This window comes from Mustelus asterias, chromosome 20 (genome assembly GCF_964213995.1).
Source record: "Mustelus asterias chromosome 20, sMusAst1.hap1.1, whole genome shotgun sequence".
Taxonomy (NCBI): domain Eukaryota; kingdom Metazoa; phylum Chordata; class Chondrichthyes; order Carcharhiniformes; family Triakidae; genus Mustelus; species Mustelus asterias.
The window spans coordinates 6499194-6520865 of record NC_135820.1 but is presented as its reverse complement, the minus strand read 5'-3'; the positions used below and the strand labels follow the sequence as shown (position 1 = coordinate 6520865).

The window sequence follows — 21672 nt, the reverse complement described above, 5'->3', positions numbered from 1 at the left end:
CATTTATGAAGCATTAGGTGTGGCAAAATATACAAGGCCAGGGACCAAATTCTGGAAAATGGGATTAAAATATAGGTGCTTGATGGCCAGCACACATACGACAGGCCGAATAGCCTCTTGGTGTTCTGTAATACTGACTCCAAATACTAGGAATGTTGCGTTGAACGTGGCAGTTCATTGATGTCACTGAAGTAACCAAAAACATAATTTTCTCCTTGCAACATCCCACTAGGATCATCTGCATAAAATTTATTAAAAGTAAGTTGTTTTGACAATGAAACGAGAAGTTATGAATTCTTCAGACAGTAAATCTGTTTCGAAACATCATTGATTCAGATGTGTTTTTAAACACTACATTCGATGCCAGTTTCCTTACAAAGGAGACGAGTTTCTAATCCCAACTCCATTATTTGCAGCTAAATTATAACAGACGCTGTGGTGGGATTTGAACTCGTGCCTCACAGAGCATTAGCCTGGGGATTGTGACATTACTACGAAGGCACCATCTCTCCAATACCGTAACATAGTAGAGCTGGAATACAAAAAAAATCCTAATCATTTTAATTATAATTTACAGAGTTGGGCTGAAATCATATTCCGCAACCAGCGGATGAAGATACGCAAATAGAGTCAATGCTAACTTTCAAGAAACATTTGGATAAAAATGTTTGAAAAGAAAATGCAGGCTGTTGCGTAAAGTCTTTAGCCACACAATGAACCCTTCTAGAACCTGGATCGGAGGTATTTAAACGCAAATGGATGTCAGAACGTTCCCTGTTGCATCACACCAAACCCCCCAGATCAAGGGGACTTCTTTTCAGAAGAGCGCTGAACTCCCCATGATCCAACCCGGAAATTGCCAATAAAACAATAAGAGTTTTCGCGCCCCTCTTAATGGCTCAACCAAGCCGCCAATGAAAAGGAGACAGAAACTGGCCAGGTTTCCGTGTGACTCGTAGAAAGAAAAATTGTTTCTAAACTGATTGGAGTTACTACAGGTGGAGCGGCTTGGATTCACCTGTGGTAATGACCTTTGAATTACACTCCCTCCAGCTGACTGGAACTAGGGCTCAAGCCGTGCCTTTCATTTCAGGTGGGGAAGAGTGAGGTTGTAATTCCCTTATTTTAAAGTCTGTCTGTTTGCCTTGAATGTAAGTACGTATTTTTTCGATTTTTCTCAAAGTGTCTTTTTTGCCGAAACGTATTTGAATACTCGCTTTTTCAGTTTCAGAGAGTGACTTGAGAAGTCTCAATCGATGTATTTGTCCCCAGATACTTCCAATTCTCTTTCCCCCGAGCGCACAGACACATTTTGGGGTGTTGGGCTAATTTCAACCTGTTTAATGTCAGTTGTCGCTTTATTTTCATTTTATTACTGAGATTCTGTACAATGTTGTAGTTACTTGATCTTATTCGAAACTCATAACTTGTATTTCTATAATGGGGGCTTTACAGCGCCCAGGTCAGTTTTTAACTGGCTGGGATACGAAGAAATTTATAGAGCTGTAATTCGGGTCGCCCTTGTTTCCAAACGAATGTTTCTCATCCAACAGCGAGTATCAAACTAAACGGTCGCTTCACGGAATGTTCCCCATTCAAAATTAAATTTATCGCACTATCTTGTCTGAAAGGGATCCTTCAGCTCTCATGGCTGCCCCCTTGTGTTTCATTGAGAACGGCCTGGACGGTTCATTGCGGGTGAATCCGGAGGCGTTGGACTTCCTGGCGAGTCACAATGAACCGGTAGTGGTGGTATCGATAGTGGGACTCTACAGAACAGGGAAGTCTTACTTAATGAACTGGCTGGCGGGAAAAATGCAAGGTAAGATTTTGATCTCCCGATACGTCTGAACACTTGCTGGAAATAGGCGTTAGACCAGGGGATGGGTGGGGTTCGCTTATTTGAGGGTGTGGGCAATAAGTATAACTCCTTGTTTAATAACGTCTCTGTAGAACTCGCCTTGCCTTCTGATCAATCGATAATGACAATTCAGGAACAGAATGAGACATGACTATGGTGACCTAGTAACTAGTTCAGATTCATTGGAGTTGTCGAAAGTTAGAATGTTAATCGCGACCACAAATTCTCCTGTTGCCTTTTGCAGTTTCCCTGTCTGCATCCCGCCGCTTTTCTGCGTTTTCCCCCACCCCCTCCAACTTGTCCTTTGTAGAAGAATATCTATTGCAGTCAAACCCCCTTCCCCGCAGTTCCCTTTCGCTTTATTACACTTCCAAAGGACGATTGGGAACCGTTCTCCTGTTGGGCAGGGGAGGAGGTGGTTATCACGGCAGCAATCTGTGTAAGGAAAGCTGAGATACTGAATACTCGGCTCAAATCCTATGAATAGGTCTGGTTGTCTACTCTCGTAGAATCCCTACTGTGTAGGAGGAAGCCATTCGGCCCATCGAGTCTGCACCGACCACAATCCCACCCAGACCCTCTCCCCACAAACCCATGTATTGGGGCTAGTCCCCCTGACACGAAGTGGCAATTAGGCCTAGCCAATCCACTTAACCCGCACATCTTTGGACTGTGGGAGGAAACCCATGCAGACACGAAGAATGTGCAAACTCCAGGGACCCGAGGCCGGAATTGAACCCGGGTCCCTGGCGCTGAGGCAGCAGTGCCACCGTGTCTCCCCACCACCTCCGACACAGTCTGGGCACTTTTCTGTTTGGGGCCGTACAGATAATTCTATAGCGAGTTTGCTCAGCTTGTTCCGTGTATCAAATGTCTCAACACTCGCCCAATATCCTTTTGTGCTCATTATTTTTCGCATTGGTGTTCGAGTCAGGTTTTTCTCTCGGGTCGACCGTCCAGTCACATACCAAAGGGATCTGGATGTGGTGCTTGCCTCACCCCCTCAAGTCGGACCATTCCTTGATGTTGCTGGATACTGAAGGTCTGGGGGATGTATCCAAGGTAATGTTTATTTTGCGGGAGTCGGGTGCCCTCTGCCACCTGCGGGCGGGGGTAGATTCTCGTTAACTCAGGACTCCAAGTCAACTGGGGATTGAAAATCGTATCCTTCCTTGGGCCGGGAATGCGTTTAGCATTTCGCTTGATCACTTGGCTACTTGCTCCGGCGACGTGGGGTGACGGCTAAGGTTTAGAAAGTAACAAACTCTCGGTCCCTTTGTCCTACTGGAGATTCTCGTTGCAAAATCCCACTGGTCAGGGAAGTCTGGAACTTGTATCTTACAATTGCAAATCTTTTAACGACCGAGTGATTTCGGAAAGAATGTGGCTTGTTTCAGCCGTTCTCCTGTTTAAGTAAAACGATATTAAATAGATGACAGGAGAGCCACTCTTCAAAAAAATACACCACAATCTTCTGGAGTGGCTTCTTGTTCTGCTGTCGGTGTATTTCTCGTCTAAAACTATACATACATTCCATCAATCACTTCGTAATACAGACTGGACAATCAAACAGTTTGTCCTCTTCTCCGATCTTCCTAGATCTGTCATCGCTAGGCCCCGCCCATACCCCAAGCTTACATGGATGACTTGGTTTCGCTGAAAATGGTGACAGTGCTTGCATTTCTAGGCACTAAGTGTGGATTTAACGACTGTTAAAGTAACGGATTGGTAGTATGTACGTTTTTTTGCGCACTTGTGCTCAAGTGGTATTTTAGGTGGTAGATCGGCTGATCTAGGAAAATAAAATGGTGACTGCGGAGCCACAGTCTCTGGGTCCATCGTTTTGTTCGGAATCAATTGCAGTGGGATTATTTTACATCTTCACTCCTGTTCAACAGTATTGCTGAACATGATCGATATTTCTCCCGCCATGGCTTGATCCTTCTGCTCCTGCAATTTTGACCGATCCATTCGGTGATTATCATCGAATCATTGAATCCCAGCAGTGCAGATTTAGCCCATCGAGCCTGCACCGACTACAATTCCACCCAGGCCCTATCCCCATAGCCCCACGTATGTACCTTGCTAGTCCCCCTGACAAAGAGCCAATTTAGCAAAGCCAATCAACCTAACCCACACATCTTTGGACTGTGGGAGGAAACTGGAGCAAACCCACGCAGGGAGAAACGTGCAAATTTCATAGTGACTCAATCCTGGAATTGAACCCGGGTCCTTGGCGCTGTGAAGCAGCAGTGCTAACCACTGCCACCGTGCCGCTTGACACCGTACTTGATGTCATTACGCTCAACGAAGATGACTCCGTGAGTTAGCTGAGAAAAGCCAAGCAATCTTATTTCTATGCAAGGTTTCTTCCCTCCTTCCTAATTGACATATCCATGGTTGGGTCTGAGGTTGAATTATTGCAGATTCCTACGTGATCTCTGCTCCAGCAGCGCGTGCTGGGACGTCGACCAACGATTTATCCATCGGTTAAATGAGCTCTAATTAATTTTGGAATCTGTCTCTGCCGACGATGTCCTTTTCTCCACCAAATTTGCTTTCACCACTAATGGACTGAAAATCAAAATGGTCCTTCCGTTTGAAACATTTCCCTAACCCCCGTGGAGCCATTTGGGCGTTCTTGTAAATGTCTGCTGGAACCCGATCTATTTTTGTGAATGGAGTTCCTACAGATAAACATAAACACTACAACACAAAACAGGCCCAAGTTGTGCCGAACATATCCCTACCTTTTAGGCCTACCTATAACCCTCCATCCTATTAAGTCCCATGTACTCATCCAGGAGTCTCTTAAAATACCCTATTGAGTTTGCCTCCACCACCACTGACGGCAGCCGATTCCACTCGCCCACCACCCTCTGTGAAAAACTTCCCCCAAACATTTCCCCTGTAGCTATCCCCCCAGCACCTTAAACCTGTGTCCTCTCGTAGCAGCCATTTCCACCCTGGGAAAAAGCCAGAGTCCACCCGATCTATGCCTCTCAACATCTTTTATACCTCGATTAGGTCTCCTGTCACCCTACCTCTCCAAGGAGAAAAGACCGAGCTCCCTCAGCCTATCCTCATAAGGCATGCCACTCAATCCAGGCAACATCCTTGTAAATCTCCTCTGCACCCTTTCAATCTTTTCCACATCCTGTACGATGTACGAGAGAGTCATTGCATCCTGGTATTGCTTGGTTACGAAGCAGCTGAGTGAAATTTTCATTGCATAGTGATGCTTAATCAGCTGAGTGGAGGAGTTACTGAATGATATTGCTTCGCTACTGGAGAAGGGGGTGAAATAGTCGCTGTACCCCGAGATTCCTTAGTCACTGCAGAGCTGGATGAATTAGTCACTGCATCAGCAAGTTCCTTGGTGACTGAACAGCTGAGTGCAATGTGTATTGCATTATGATATTCCATAGTTCTTGAACAGTTTGGTGGAGTAGGCATTGCTGACGTTACTGATTGGTTACTGAACAGCTGGGTGAAATACTGCTACCTGATATGACATGCCGCCCGCCGCACGCCCTGCGGCGGGGGACTCGGAGTCGAAGGGCGACGGCCCCGAGGAGGTAAGCTGCTCGGTGGTGGGCACGGGGATCGTTTCAGGGTCCACCTGTAGCGAGGCGGGGGACTCCCTCGTGCCCCATACCGAGTCGCCCCTCATCCCCCTCTGGGGAACTCAGGGCTTTCATTGAGGACCATTCTGGTCGCCCTGACAGCGTCCGACTGGTCCTCGACCGTTGGTTGGACCTGGCGCTGCTCGTCCTGTCCACACGGGCCTGCTCCCAGGCCGCGTCGGACCTGACAAAGAGAGCGGCGTCGGGGACGGGAGTTCCTCGACGGGCTCGAGGGGGAGCGGACTGGTGCGTCTTGCACCAGCGCCCCCCCACGCACTTAGATAAGTGGTGACGGTGGCACAATGCTACTGACATGAAGGTGATTATAGCCATGAGCCACCTCACTCTCGCTTCTAGCGGGGTGGCTATCTTGTTGGCCCCGAATTTTCAGCCGGAGATCTTGGGGGTCAAGGAGCCGGTGCCAGGCCAGTTGCTGCACTTGACGGTCCGTGAGGGGGGCATGGTCATTCACTTGCTGAACGTCTACGCCCCGGGCGCCGGACCGCTCGGGACCCACGACTTGGTGGATGCCTGGAGACATCTCCATCCTGGCTCCAGAGCTTTCAGTTTCGTGAAGCCTGGAGGCGGAGCGTCCAGAATCGACCGCCTCTACATTTCGAGGGCGCACGTGTCCGGTGTGCCGTCGGCCTCCATACGGCAGGGGCCGTGCACGGACCACCACCTGGTGTGGGTGGAGTTTGCTCCGCCTCGCGTCCGGGGGGGGGTCCGCGTACTGGCACTTCAACAACACGCTGCTGGAGGACGAGCACTTCCTGGACTCGTTCCGTCGATTCTGGGCCGGCTGGAGAAGGAAGCGGGGAGGCTTCCCCTCCTTGAGGCTATGGTGGGACGTGGGCAAGACTCATGTCCGTACCTTCTGTCAGGAGTACGCGAGGGGGTCGACGAGGAGGCGGAAATCCAGGCTCAAGGAGTTGGAGAAGGAGCTCTTCGACCTGGAGCCACGTCTCAGTCAGCCCGACGCGGACCCGGCCCTGCGGCGAGAGTACAGGGAGAAGGGCGCGCTGCGGGACCTGCAACTGGTCGGGTCCCGTGGCGCGTACGTGAGGTCGCGGCTCCAGTTCCGGGTGGACCTGGACCGTGGCTCCCCCTTCTTCTCGCTGGAAAAAGGGCGGGCTAACCATCAGCAGCTCCTTACGCTGCTGGCCGATGACGGTTCCCCCGTCTCACATCCGGAGGGCATCCAGGCCATCGCCCGGGATTATTACACCTCCCTCTTCTCTCCGGATCCGTCCAGCGAGGATGCCCGCAGACTTCTGTGGGAGGACCTTCCGCAAGTCAGCCTGGAGGGCATCGGCAAGCTCGAGGCCCCCATCGCCGTGGCCGAGCTGACCGGCGCCCTCAATGGCCTCGGTCAGGGCAAGGCCCCGGGGCTGGACGGGCTGACGGTAGAGTTCTTCAGGGCGTTCTGGGACGTCCTGGGGGGTGACTACGCGGGGGTCCTGGAGGAGAGCAATGCCACTGGGGAGATGCCCCTTTCGTGGCGCAGGGCCATCATTGCCCTGCTGCCAAAGAAGGGGGATCTCCGGTGCCTTAAACTGGCGCCCGGTCTCCCTCCTCAGCACGGATTATAAAATCTTTGCCAGGGCATTAGCCTCATGCCTTGGGTCCGTGCTGGACCACATGATCCACCCCGACCAGTCCTACACGGTCCCGGGCCGATCGATTCACGATAACCTCCATCTGGTCCGGGACCTGATCCACCATTCCCAGAGGGCTGGTCTGTCGAGCGCCGCCTTGTCCTTAGATCAGGAGAAGGCGTTCGACAGGGTGGAACACGAGTATTTGCTCGGAACTCTGTGGGCATTCGGGTTCGGGATGCATTTTGTCGCCCGGATCCGATTACTGTGCTCTGCCGCAGAGTGTCTGATTAAGGTTAATGGGTCCCTGACGGCGCCCCTTCGCTTTGGGAGAGGAGTACGGCAGGGCTGCCCCTTGTCCGGCCAACTTTATTCTATATGCGTGGAGCCATTCCTGCGCCTCTTGCGGAGGAGGTTGTCGGGTTTGACTCTGCGCGGCCCGGATGTAGGGGTGGTCCTGTCTGCTTACGCCGACGACGTGCTCCTCGTGTTCATGGACCCGGCTGACCTGCGGAGGATGCGAGAATGCCAGGCGGTGTACTCCGCCGCGTCCTCCGCCAGGATCAACTGGGCCAAGTGCTCCGGACTCCTGGTCGGTCCGTGGGAGACGGACCCCCTTCCGGAGGAGCTCAGGCCTTTCACCTGGAGCAGGACCAACCTCCTCTACCTGGGGGTCCATCTCTGCCTGGCCGAGGAATCCTGGCAGGAGTTGGAGGCCAAAGTCTCCGCCCGCCTGGGTCGCTGGACAGGACTGCTCCGAGTGCTGTCCTACAGGGTGCGAGTTCTCGTCATAAACCAGCTGGTTGCCTCCATGCTGTGGTACCGGCTGGTCACTTTGACCCCTCCCCCTGGCTTTGTCACCGATATGCAGAAAGCCCTCGTGCGGTTTTTCTGGGACAACCGACTGCACTGGGTCGCTGCCGAGGTGCTGCATCTCCCGATTGAGGAGGGCGGACAAGGTCTGGTGTGCCTCCGCACGCAGGTAGCGACCTTCCGCCTCCAGACCCTGCAGCGATACCTTTACGTCGAGCCTCCTCCACGATGGCGTGCGATGGCGACGTATTTTTTCCGCCACTTGCACGGCCTCAATTACGACGTGCAACTCCTGCACATCAACCTGGGGCGTATTCCCACCTCCCTGCGGGAGTTGTCCGTCTTTTACCAGGACCTCCTCACGGTCTGGAACACCGGTCGCCTCGCGACGCAGCTCTCCCCCGTCAGGAGTAGCGGCTCTCATGCGAGAGCCGCTGCTCAGGAATCCGCACCTCCAGCCTTACGACTTCAGGTGGCTGGCGGAGAGGAGGGCCGTGGACGCCGGGGTGACCAGGATCGGGGACATGCTGGATGGCGGAGGAGCGGGCTGGATGAGCCCCGACGTGCTGGCTGAGCGCGCGGGGGTGACCGTCCGGCGCGCGGCCAAAGCCATCCAAGACCTTAGGACGGTCGTGCTCGGCCCCGAGTGCGCACACGGTCTGGAGGCGGCGTGTGCCGCCTCGCGGAAATGCCCTCCGTGCCCTTTTCCACCGCGCGGAGGCGTTTCCTGTACGGGCTGCTGCTGCACACCTTTCACTACCGCGTCCTCGCCCGTCGTCCGGATACACCTTGGCGGGCCTTGTTGCCGCCGGGCGGCGGAGGTCCCCAGTGGAGGTCCCTCTACGGAGGGATCTCCCCCAATTATCTCGGGGACCTGGGGTGGAGGGTGCTGCACGCAGCAATGCCGTGCAACCGTAGGTTTTTCCGGTACACGGGCTCCCGAGACTGCCCTTTCTGTGGCCTCGTGGAGTCCGTGGACCATGTCTACGTTCTGTGTTTTAGGCTGCACACCCTTTTTGGTTTCCTCAAACACCTCTTATTGATGTTTTGTTTGCACTTCAGTCCCACGCTCCTGATCTACGGGCACCTGGTGCGGAGAGGGGCGGGTCGGGATGCCGACCTCCTCGTGAACCTGCTCCTGGGCCTGGCGAGACGCGCCATCAATAGGTCCAGGCAGCGGGCGATCGACGGGGCCGTCCATCCCGACTGTCTGCCCGTCTACCGCGGCTACATTCGCGGCCAGGTGTCTCTGGAGAGGGAGCATGCGGTGTCCACAGGCGCGGTTGACGCCTTCCGCGACCGCTGGGCGCCGCAGGGGCTGGGGTGTATTATCGACCCCGATAATCACCTTTTGGTTTGACGTTTTAAGTTTCCTTTCGACTTTGTTTTTGGTTCGGGCTGTTCCCCCCTTCCTTTTGGGGAGCCGCCCCTTTTACTTTGTCCCTGAGTTAATTTGAGTTCGTTTATTACGTTGGTACCCGAAAGAGCTACCTGATATGAGTAGAATTGTTGAATAATGTGCTTGCTTTCTTCAGGGCGATCAGAAGAACGACAGTTGGATCTTTGCCCTTGCTGTACTCTTGAGCAGCACCCTTGTCTACAACAGTATGGGTACAATCGATCAGTATGCTTTGGAAAAACTGTAGTATCCTTTTGAATGGATCGAATCCTCAGTTAATCATGCAGTCTAACATTGGAATAATGAGCGTGTCGGCTTTAATCCATTTAAGTGGGTTAGTGGTGGCCCGGTGCGCAGCTGAGCTTATTTCAGGCACAAGACCAATAAGTAAAGCTTAATTGTAGAACTATTACCAGAGATTGCCCCGGCACGCACTCGAAGGAATCATAGCTTCCCTCCATGTTGGGAATACCAGCGTTGAATGAACGAACTTTTCGCCTGAATCGAAGTGGCAAACGTGTTTGCCGTGAATTAACCATTCAGGGCTTTGGTAAACTTTCCAATTGTTAGCGTTTGGGGGGAGTCGATCCTTTTCTCCCGTGAGATACTAAGGCGGGGTTCACTATCAACGGGACCCTTGCCTGGTGACAAATAGTTTAGCCATAGCTGGAGAATGGTGTTGAATTCGGGGTCCACGCTGTAAGAATGATGGATTTAGAATGACTACTGGATAGTTCCAGGGGCGAGTATACTAGAAAACCAATGGTTGTCCTCAGACCTGGGAGGGGCGGGGTGGTGGTGTTAAACTAAAACCCTTTTAAAGATTTCTGTTTTAGAGTGTGATTATTGAAAGAACTGGAGGTGACTTGAGAATATTGCAATATCAAGGCTGGTCAGGATTGGGAATAATGGCAGTAACTTTCAAATGGAATTGGCTATCTATTGGAGAGACTTGTCGGGGGCATGGGGACTGGCTAAAATACCCTCAAGGAAACAGCGCTGAATCATTACGTCGAAAGGCCAGGGACCATTAGTTAACAATACATTCATCTCAATGATATTGAGCTCGGATTAATATTGTCTCAAATCCCGCTTGCTATTGAACGGAGAGCCCGTTTAATGATCTCGTGGAAATACCAAGGTCCGTCTAATTCCTGTTAGCCAAATTCCTTATCCAACGCTGGGAAAGACAGGCTTGTTTTCTTGTCAATGCTGGTTCTTTAACCAATTCAGTTTTGTCACAGAGCTGACTGATTTGATCAAAGTTAAAGCCAATGAGGATTTTCATGAAGACGATGAAATCGAATATTTGAAGATTTTCCCCACCTTTGTCTGGTGTGTCCGGGACTTCAGCCTGGAGCTGAAAATCGAGGGCCAAGCGGTGAATCAGGACGAATACTTGGAACACGCTCTGCTGCTGAAGAAAGGTAATGCATTTCTCAAGATGCTATAACCAATTGTCTTTCCCGAGCGTTTCAAATTTGTGAAGCACTTGACATCGTTACTTCCCGGGTGAAACGTTGGTAGAGGTACTTCCAAGGGCCCAGTCTAATTATCTCGGAACGGGATCAAATCGGTGCCCATGGATTAAATTATGTCGAGTAAATCTGCAAGTGAAAGCTGATGGATCCATATTATAAAATCCTTTAGGAAGGCGTTACTTGCGCCAATCCACGTCACTCAGAGCCACAGACAGTAGTTCCCCGGTAATGGGGTCCAGAAAGCCACTTGTTTAGGGCATTCGAACTAGGCGACATCCAATAAAGCAATAAATGATTTCATTTGGTGTTCTGACAATCTAGCGCATTCTTAAAATGCAATCCAAACCCCAATATTGAGCCTCTGATGCAAGAGACTATGACGGAGGCCCTTAAACTGAACCGTTGTTACCCCATGAGAGCAGTGTTTCTATAAAAACATAGCTTCCTGTTAAGTGCTGTGGGGAATATCCGTGTTGTTGTCAGCTGTTTTTTATACTTTTCCAATTCAATCAAATCAAGTCCAATTCAGAGTCTCGAGTTGAGACATTTCCGATCCAAGCTGACAAGACAGGGCAAGCGACCCTTTACCCTGTCTTGGGCCTGATCTACATGAGCCAAGCTGATTGGAGGAGGCACAGGTCTTCCTCCTCCAAGGCTTGATCTCATTTGCATCTTAGCCAAAAGACTGAGATGCCGCTTTTAAAAATTGCTTCATATTAAAATCAAGCTTAAATGCAACCCAATGACCTCAACCAAGTGTAGCATCCGCATAACTACACTTGATCTTAGCCAAAAGGCCGAGAAGCACAGCTGTTTTTTTATACTTTTCCAATTCAATCAAATCAAGTCCAATTCAGAGTCTCAAGTTGAGACATTTCAGATCCAGGCTGACAAGACAGGGCGAGCGACCAAACCACCCTGTCCTGGGCCTGATCTATATGAGCCAAGCTGATTGGAGAAGGGGGAGGTTCCTCCTCCAAGACTTGAACTCATTTGCATCTTAGCCAAAAGGCCGAGATGCCGCTTTTAAAAATTGCTTCATATGAAACATATGAAGCCTCAGCGTAACCTAATGACCTCGACCAAGTGCGGCCGACCATGGGCTGCCGTCCATACACTTGATCTTAGCCAAAAGGCCAAGCCGAGAAGCACAGCTGTTTTTTTATTTCAAAAATATACTTTATTCACAAAAAAAACTCTCCGATAAAACATTGCAAAATTACAGATCCAAAAGTCATAAACAGTGCAAAAAATCATTTTTACAGTACAATACAGTGCTTATTTAGAAAAACATTACATTCCGTTACATTTCATTTCTTAAAACTATATACATGTGTCAGAGTTTACTGTGTGCCGTTATTTTTCAGGTTGGCACACAGTTACGCAGGCCGAGGGTATTCTGCAGTTACCCGGCCCTCGGTCTGCCTCGGTTGAGACGCTTTACACGGTGGCCTTTCCCCATTGTGCCTTGGCGGCGGCTGCCCCAAGCTTGAGCGCGTCCCTGAGCACGTAGTCCTGGACCTTGGAATGTGCCAGTCTGCAACACTCGGTCGAGGACAATTCTTTCAGCTGGAAGATCAAGTTTTGGGCGGACCAAAGCGCGTCCTTCACCGAGTTGATGACCCTCCAGCAGCAGTTGATATTTGTTTCGGTGTGCGTCCCCGGAAACAGCCCGTAGAGCACAGAGTCCTGCGTCACCGAGCTGCCCGGGACGAACCGCGACAAATACCACTGCATCTCGTTCCAGACCTTCTTTGCAAAGGCACATTCCACAAGGAGGTGTGCGACCGTCTCATCAGCCCCGCAGCCGCTTCGAGGGCAGCGTGCGGTGAGGTTGAGACCCCGGGCATGCATAAAGGATCTGACGGGGAGTGCCCTTCATACCACCAGCCAAGCCAGGTCTTGGTGCTTGTTTGTGAGTTCTGGTGATGAGGCATTCTGCCAAATGACATTGACAGTCCGCTCAGGGAACCATCCGACAGGATCTGCCGTCTCCTTTTCTCTCAGGGCCTCAAGGACATTACGTGCTGACCACTGCTTGAGAGCCATGTGGTCAAAGGTGTGTTTCCGGAAGAATTTCTCCACGAAGGACAGGTGCTGCGGTACGGTCCAACTACTTGGAGCGTTCCGCGGCAATGTGGCCAGACCCATCCTCCGCAACACTTGGGACAGGTAGAACCTCAAAAAATAGTGGCACGTACAACACAACTGTTACTCAGCTAGGGGGCGCTCCAAGCTCAGAAATTGGGGGTTTCAAATGTCATTCCAGGAGGAACAGAGAACCGAATGTGACACCCACTGGTGCGGCTTACTCCATCATTCTCAGCGTTGTCAGTGCCACTGTTTCGAGTCCCTGCCAGAGCAGCGAAGACAGTGGTATAGTCCAACAGAGCAGTAATCTGAAGGCATGCTCAAATCAATAAGGCAACTGCTGGGAATTGAATTCATTTGTTTTTGAGTAGCAAGTTAACTTATCAATGTTATCCCTCCCGAAACGTGAATGTGCTATCTGACTTGACCCACCGCCGCGATATTGTTGATTCACATCTATCTTCTAACTTAGTGGGTCTTTCAGCTGAAGGACATGGGGGGATGGACAAGACATGTTGGCCTCGAAGTCAACCCAAAGCGGAGGAGCTCTATCTTCCTGAACCCAAAGCCACCTACCTGGGTACCATAGCTGTCGAGGGCAAAATAAAGAAACTCATTGGTTCTGCCCCCCCGCGGCTTTCAATTAGTTTTCTGCTGGGCCTTGAGCCACAGTTTTTCAGACACCTTCTACCCAGCAATAGCGGTTTTCACCTGAGGCTGTACCTTTATCTCTGGGGTTAATTAGCTGGGCCGCATACATTCAGATGCCGCACAGTTTTGAACAGTTCAGCATGGATGTGTAAGACGTTGTTTTGTTTGAATACAGGTAATTCCAAAAAGGTGATGGAATATAACTTGCCCAGGCAGTGCATCCGAAACTTCTTTCCCAAGCGGAAATGCTTTGTCTTTGTACGGCCGGTTGCCCGTGATCTGCATACGGTGGCGCATGTCCCAGAGCAGAAACTGGACCAGAGCTTCGTCCAGGAGTGCCAACGGTTCTGCAACTACATCCATCAAACATCACAGCTCAAATGCCTCAAAGGAGGTCACATCATTACCGGCAGAAGTAAGTATTGCTAGAAACAACATGCTAAATGGACAGTCACAATGGATGTAGTCAAACAGACCAGCCTGAATGATTCCTTTAATGTAATCTAGAAATATCCAACATGAAACAAACAATTCCTCTCGACATAACGTGATTGTTCTTCTTTGTGGTCATCCAATTGGTCCCAGTTCCCTACTGCTCTTCCAGCTTATGATTCTAAATGCAATTTCAAATAGATAGCAATTCCGTTCACTGCTGTTGTAGAATTGAGGTGAATTTATTTTCTGGTTCAGGTTAATTTTCGCTGAATTGAAGATATCTTGGAGGGCAGCCTCGCGTGAGTGCACACCACTGTAGGATTCTCAGTTCAGTGTGCCGCCCCATCCGACTCAGGCGGAGACGAGATCCGGTTAAAACCAGAACCAGAGTCAGCCTTGGCCTGATTTGGCCAATGGCGTTCGTGCGAATTTCTGACTGTCACATTCCACAGTCCTCAAGCGGAGCTGGTTCTAAACCGTGGGACGCTCCTCACAGCGCGGGAATTGCTGTTGTTACCAACCCGTTCAAAAATATTACTCACTATCTGTTGCTCGCCTTGCCGCTGATGCACACATCCAAAGAACAAATCTCCTGTAGAATTTTATTCCCCATAAGACCATGAGATACAGGCATAGAATTAGGCTATTTGGCCCATCGATTCTGCTCCGCCATTCGATCACGGCAGATAATCACTGCCACCCCAGTTGAGAACTTATCACTGCTGCCTCAGCGCCAGGGGGCCGGGTTCAATTCTCAGCTTGGGTTACAGTCTGTATGGAGTTTGCATGTTGTCTGCGTAGGTTTCCTCCGGGTGCTCTGGTTTCCTCCCGCAATCAGTAAAGTGTGCTGGTTAGGTGCATTAGCCATACTAAACTCTCCCTCAGTGTACCCGAACAGGCGCCGGAGTGTGGCGACTAGGGGATTTTCACTAACTTAATTGCACTTAATGTAAGCCTACTTGTGACACAAATAAATGAACTTTAAATTTAAACCAACTCAATTCTCCCACATTTTCCCCGTAACTGTTGATCTCTATCTCTGCCTTAAACACCTCGTGGAGACCAACTGGTCCATCTTTGTGCGTGCCCTTTAGTAATCCTGCCTTATCGTTCTAGTACAGTACTTTGGTTCCACAACCCAACTGTTGTACATTCGTGGTATCTAGTTTTTCCATCTCTGGTTCTTCAGGTTTAATGCTGAGGTTGTCCTTTCGTGTCTGGAAATACCACCTTCCTATTAATGATCAAAAGCTCATTTTGACGCTTGACTCAAACCTTCCCTGTTGGAGCTTTTGTTCCAATAGTTGGAATGGATAGTTGCAGCTATACTTCGGTATGCAAATAATGGACTTGGGATCGGGAAATCTGTTTTTATTTCTCTCCAGTGTTGGGTATGTTAGCAGACAGCTACGTTTCTGCGATCTCCAGCGGGGCTGTTCCCTGCCTGGATGATGCCGTGACTTCGATGGCCAGGATAGAAAACGCAGCGGCTGTAAGAGCGGCCTCGGATCACTACAGGCGACAAATGGAGCAACAACTGGTGAAAATGCCGATGGAAACGTGGGAAATTTCGGACATCCACGGGGTGTGCGAGAAAGAAGCGCTCGAGGTCTTCATGCAGCGCTCATTCAAAGACCAGCATCAAGATTACCAAAAACAAGTCGTGGTAAGCGTTCAGAGATTCATACTTGTTTACAGTACAAGAGATCATTCCGCCCATCTTGTCCACGCCGTTAAACAACAATGTGGCCTCGCTTGGCCACATTCTCCTGCATGTAACGGCAGCGCCAGTGAATATGTAAACACTTAAAAATTGAATTTTTGTTTCAATCATCCTTTCTGGCAGTGAGTCGCTGACTCCTATCTCCTTTCTTTAGCCTTCTCCCTCTTAATCTTTGTCTACGCCACAGGATATTGACCCCTTTGCTAATGGAAAATAATGCCTTCCAATACGCCTTATCTTTGCACCTCTCAATCTCATACGCCCAAGGTGCCCCCGCCAATCTTTGCTGCTCCAAGGAAGACAACCCCAGTCTTTCCTCATAGTTCAGATCTTGCACCCCATCCTGTTATATTTCTACACCCCCTCCAGTGCAATCACATCCTTCCTATAATTTGGTGAACAGAATTCGCGCAGAAATCGAGTTGTGGCATAGCTAGTTCATGAGCTTCTTCGTATAATTTTAATCCTTACCATTTTAACTCGCTCAGTTCTGCTTATTTTGTGAACTTTCCAAAGCATGTCAGATGCTAAAGCTTTGTATTTGGATGTTTTCGCGCGAAGATATTTGACATTAAGATCAGGGAGTTCTCTGGCGTCCAAATATCCAATTGTTTATCCAGTATTCATCTCCCTCGGCTGTTCACTCCACCAGATTATCCCGTCTGGTGCAATTGAGTTGTCCAGCTTTGTGTAATCTGGCTCTTACTTCTAATGTTGATCACCTTTTCTGCCCAGTGTGATCTCGCACATCACTATCTCGATGTGTGCCAGAAGAATCAACAGCTCTCTGTGGAGAAGTGCCAAGCTCTGCTACAGAGCCTCTCTGTAGAAATGGAGAGGAAACTGCAGGAAGGGATTTACACTCGAGCTGGCGGCTATCAGTTCTACGTGGCGGACAGGAATGCGATGGTGTCGAAATACCAGTCTGCACCTGGAAAGGGAATCCAGGTAAGAGCCAAGGTGAAACACCGCTTTTAGAAATTTGGAAAATTGATTCGTCAGTTCCCTGTGGGGGAGAGCTAGCGTGACCGTGATCTGCTCGGGAAATTGGAGTTGCTATGTGAAAAGAAGGTAGTTTCAATTTCCTCAATCTTTTGGATATTGAGTTTCGGATAATTGGGAACAATCCTTCCTTGGACCAAGAAGGGTGCCTGGTGTATTTCCTTTCAAATCACTAAATGAATTGTTTGTGCGATGGAAGATCTTTTTTAAAAATTGAGTTTACCGTTTGAGAAAGGTGGGCTGTTGTAAGCTTTACATCTTGAGACTCGGTTTCCGAATGAAATTGTGGAAGTCCGAATAGGGCAGAGATGGTATGCCTCTCAATATAAATAAAAACGTCGAATACTCCTGCTTCCACTCCAAAAGGTGGGCGATGTGGTGGACTTTTAAAGCGAACTCCATGTCTAAAGGATGCAATGGGTGTCACAATGGCCTCCCGAGGCCAGGAAACTCCATTCAATTTTGTGGCGTTTCCACGTGTCTGTGCTTTTCCTCCGGGCCCTCCGATTTGCTCACAGTCCAAAGTTCTGCAGGTTAATTCGATTGGCCGTGTTGAATTCTCCCTTTTGTCCCAAAGTGTATAGGTTAGATGGATTAGCCATGGGGCAGTCGTGCCTTGTGGGCAGAAGACCTGGATAAGCCCCTCAATCGGAGAGTAGGTGCAGACTCGATGGGTCAAATAGTCTGTTCTGTAAGGATTCGATGTTCCTACGAAGTGGATGGGCTTTCCTGACTACATTTTTGATCTGTATTGATGCATTGCTCGTCACCTTTCTGAGGCTGATTTAAAAAAAAAAAATCTCCCATTTTAATACCAATCATTTTGAACGCCAAAGAACCAATGGCAGAATCACTCTTCTGGTGGAAGAGGTCTAACCTTTCCTCTAAAAAGTGAAATCCCTGACCTGATGTCTTTTCAATAGCCTTGCCTTTGACATGCATCTTAAGCCACGGTATGCAGTAATGCACAATTGCATCCTTTGTTGTAACTGTACTCCTGCGTTTTTGCTCTTTAGAACGGAATGTTTATAAACACGGCACCTCTTGGCCGCTTCGGGTTTGTATTCTATTGGTGTTGCTGCTTCCGTGCGATTCCTCATCTAATGCATTTGACCTGGGGAGAGCAATGTGTTTAATATCTCTTCAAGCAGCCCATCCCTGTCAAAGATGGGCAGTTCTGCTTTCTTCTTTCCGGTAAATTTACCCCTCCAAGCAGGCATTAAATTCTTTTAAGGCTTGCGGCCTGAAGGCAAAATAATTCCTGAAACATAACGCGTGAAATACTAGCGCTCGGCTCACAATCTAAAATCTCTTTACCGAGTCCGCAATTAATGCATGAATGTCCCATGACTTTCATAGGATTTAACTTTCTTCATGACCTGCTACATGGATTACCATCCCAGTGTGTCTTGCATCAGCATTACTGAAATTCCTCGTTTGCTTCATTTGCAGGCGGAAGTGGTCCTTGCAGATTTTCTGAAGAGGAAGCAGGTGGAGGCGGGCACAATATTGCAAGCAGAGAAGAAGCTGTCACAAGCTGAGAAATTATTGGCCAGTAAGGAGAGATTCTATATCCAGCTATTGAAATGTGTTAGCAGTTTCAACAGCAGAATTTCATCTCATATTTTCTGTTAATGTCAGTCCCTATAGATCATTATTGGTTAAGGTGGACTGTTCTATCGCTTGTGGTGTCATTGCTTTTTATTGTAAAATACGGAAAGTTGAGGCACTTCTGTCTTTAGCCTGGCTAATTCCCAACGTAGCGAATAATATTTATCCCCTTTTCTATCTAGAAGTTGCGCTCAAAACGTTGATAATCCTGATCGATGTCTTGGATGAAGCGTTTTGACAGATTTGTGGTCATGCATGTTCTGACAGTGGAGTCTCCCAGATTTCTGGAGCATAACTCCTGTCATTAAGTGGCAGACCTGTGATAGCATCTCTTATCAATCGGAATCGACTTGGGTAAGAATTGAGTCGCATCCCGCTATGGAGCCCCTCGGGCTGTTCCACTTGCCCCCCCCCCCCCCCCCCGGCTTGAGAATGATTCGAAAATGCAGTTGACGTCTTCAAAGTTCTAATGTGGGAATATAATGGTCTTAGCACGGGTTTGTCAGACAGGAGCGTTGTTTCCTGACACGAGCTCCTGATGGAGTTGATGAGGGTATTATGTTGGATGTTGGTGGTGGCGGTCCAGAAGGCCTTGGGTCCATGCGAGACAATCGCCGTGCTTCAAGAGGTTTACATGCTTGAAATGCACATTGCATTTCTTTTCTGTAACATTGACCATTTCCGTTCTCTGAAATGGTGCATTAATTAAAGGAATCCTTCCTCGTACCCCTCTGCATACTAGTTAAAATTATACCGTCCCCCTTGTACCGGCTAACAAACTTTTCAACACTCGGGACAAGGCGCACAATATAATCTCAATGTTTTCGATCCATGTTGGGCAGCCTCCGTTTGTGAGATTAATATTACCTCCCCGCACTCCCAGGATCCTCTGTTACTGTGCGCTAAAATTGACACTCCATTTCGCCACTCCTTTCAAATGCTGCAATCTCATTGTCTGAGTACAAGGGCAGAGGTGGTTGTCACTCAAATTATTAAATCTGAGTATACGAAGCAGTGTATTGGTGACGGGTTGTCGCTGCAAGAAGCACTAATTGAGGTAGGCAACAGTCTGGGGCAAGCTGCTCGGCGCATTAACTGGATTTTTATATTGGGGAAACTGTCTTAGTTGTTCAACTTATATTCGGGATTCGGGCCTATTGAAGTGCTGAGGGATTTCAAGTCTTGGAGGATGCAGAAATATATTAAATTGATAGCGGGGATAATGACCCCCAGGCTGCTCAAACCCTCATTTAATGACTTATTGATATTACTTTTTGATGGACTGAAATGCAGGAGGAAAAGCTGGGCCCAGCCGCAGAAGGGTCAATGAACTGACGGGACATTTTACTGGCGTACGGCGTGAAATGAAATGTAATAAATTGACGGACTATTAGGAAAGAGAGCTCTCAACCTCGGTCCTCCATAGATGTAAGTGACCAAAAGACCAACTGACGGCTAGAAGCCAGAGGTCTTGCTTGTGGTAAATTTGAAGTATGAGGCCGAGACAAGTAGAAATAGGCAGTGGAGGCTGTGATTGTATTGAAGATGCACAATCGGCTACAGGTTGAATGTCGAGGTCAGGGTGGCTGGCTGGAGGACACTACGGAGGTGTTCAAGAGTGTGATGATGGAGCGGTTCAGGCATATGATTAAAATGTGAAAAGGAGGCATTGCCAGCATGGGGGCGATTGGTGAAGGGACCTTGGCATTGTTTACCATATTATTTTCCCCTCTCAAAAGGTGAAGCAGAGAAGGCGACCCTGATGGAACAGGTGAACAAGGCTCGGGAAGAGGAACTCTTCTGCTTGAAGCAATTGAGGGAGGACGAGAGAAGAACCAATGAGGAAAACCTTCGTCAGATGAGGATTAAAATCGCAGAAGAGAGAGAGGACATGTTAAAGGAGCAAGAACAGGCGTTGGAAAGCCTGATGGCCGAGCAGAAGGCGGTATTGGAGAAGGGTTTCCAGGAGAAAGCCGAGCTGATAGAAGAACAAATTCAACAACTTAAGGCTCAGGAGCAGCAGACGTGGACAGGTGGCCTTGTGGGGATTCTAGATTTTATGGGCATCCTCCGCTCTATATTCAATGCAGCAAGAGCTTTTGCCACTAGTTTAATTGGTGAGGCTGATTAGTCCACTCGGAGAATCCTGTTCAAGTAGTTGAAGATTTGAAGAGAAATTATTTCAAGTGTTACCTTGCACGTGGTTATAATGGCAGCAGCAGTTGTAATGTCGGTAAAATGGCTTTATATGGTTGGTATGAAATAAAGTTTATTCTTGATAATGAACTGTTCAATTAATTGTTCAATTAATTCAAGGTCAATTCCATGGTTTAGCATTCCTCAGCTACAGGGGAAAAAACATTAATTTTGATCATCAAAATCAATATCTTGATCGACTTCCCGTGTCACTTTTTTAATCCCAAAAAGAGTTGGCCTAACTACCTTTGTGGCAGTGAATTTCGCATATGTGCAACTCTCTGGGTGAAGACATTCACCACAGTTCTAAAAATGTTTACTCCTAGTTCTGAAGTCTCCCTCAATCTGCAACATTGTTTCCGGAACTGCCTTTTATAATCCTGTTAGATGTTTCTATTTAAATACATTTTTAGTTTAAATACATTCCTAACCGACTTGGTCTCCCCTGGAAGATTACTGGCATTGTATCCTTTGTTAATGAAAACGCTTTAATATACTACGATTAAAACGACCGATCAGCTCTGAAGACCATTAGTTTCCCTATCATTTCATATTGTATTTGTTTTGTACAACATCCATGCCACCCCCTGTCTTTTGACTTTGATTATTTACTGTTTTTGAAACGCTTTTAGTGTCTTGAACCATGAAGACTGACGCAAAATATTGATTGAACTCCACTGCCAAATCCTGGTTCCCTAAAATTACTCCCCTGTCCCATTCTCTCGGGGGTCTATCTTCACTTTGGCGTGTCTCTTCCTCCTTTTATATATTAAAATAGCTCTTCTATAACTTGCTTGTGATCTGCTGCAGTCAGTTTGTTTGTAAATGTCACCCGATGCTTTACCTTCTAATCGTTGCTACATTTTTGTTTCCGTTGAATATATCCTTTTTTAACCACCTTGAATTATCCCCTTTTTATTGTTTTGCTCACTGGAATATATCTGAGTCACGCAATAGTTTCATAAACGACTGCAATCGCTATTCTGTTTTTTCAATATATAGAAGGTAAGAGGCAAAAATAGACATTGGACCGCTGGCAAATGAGTCTGGTGAAGTAATAGAAAACAAAAATGGCAGAGGAACTGAATAGTTGATTTTGTATCCGTCTTCACGGTGGACGACACCAGTGGGATTCCACAGCTCCAGGAGAGTCGGGGGCACAGGTGAGTGTAGTGGCCACCACGA

At 48.5% G+C, this 21672-nt stretch overlaps 1 protein-coding gene across 1 annotated transcript; it reads left to right on the top strand.

Annotated features, from left to right (window-relative positions):
* The first annotated feature begins 1647 nt into the window (after positions 1-1647).
* Positions 1648-20575, top strand: LOC144508397 (guanylate-binding protein 7-like). Its single transcript, XM_078236275.1, has 9 exons — positions 1648-1822; positions 2796-2923; positions 9434-9543; positions 10531-10724; positions 13696-13935; positions 15341-15621; positions 16414-16626; positions 18133-18235; positions 20031-20575. The coding sequence occupies exons 1-9, from the start codon at positions 1648-1650 to the stop codon at positions 20420-20422; spliced, it is 1836 nt and encodes a 611-aa protein (XP_078092401.1). The 3' UTR covers positions 20423-20575.
* Positions 20576-21672: the final 1097 nt, after the last annotated feature.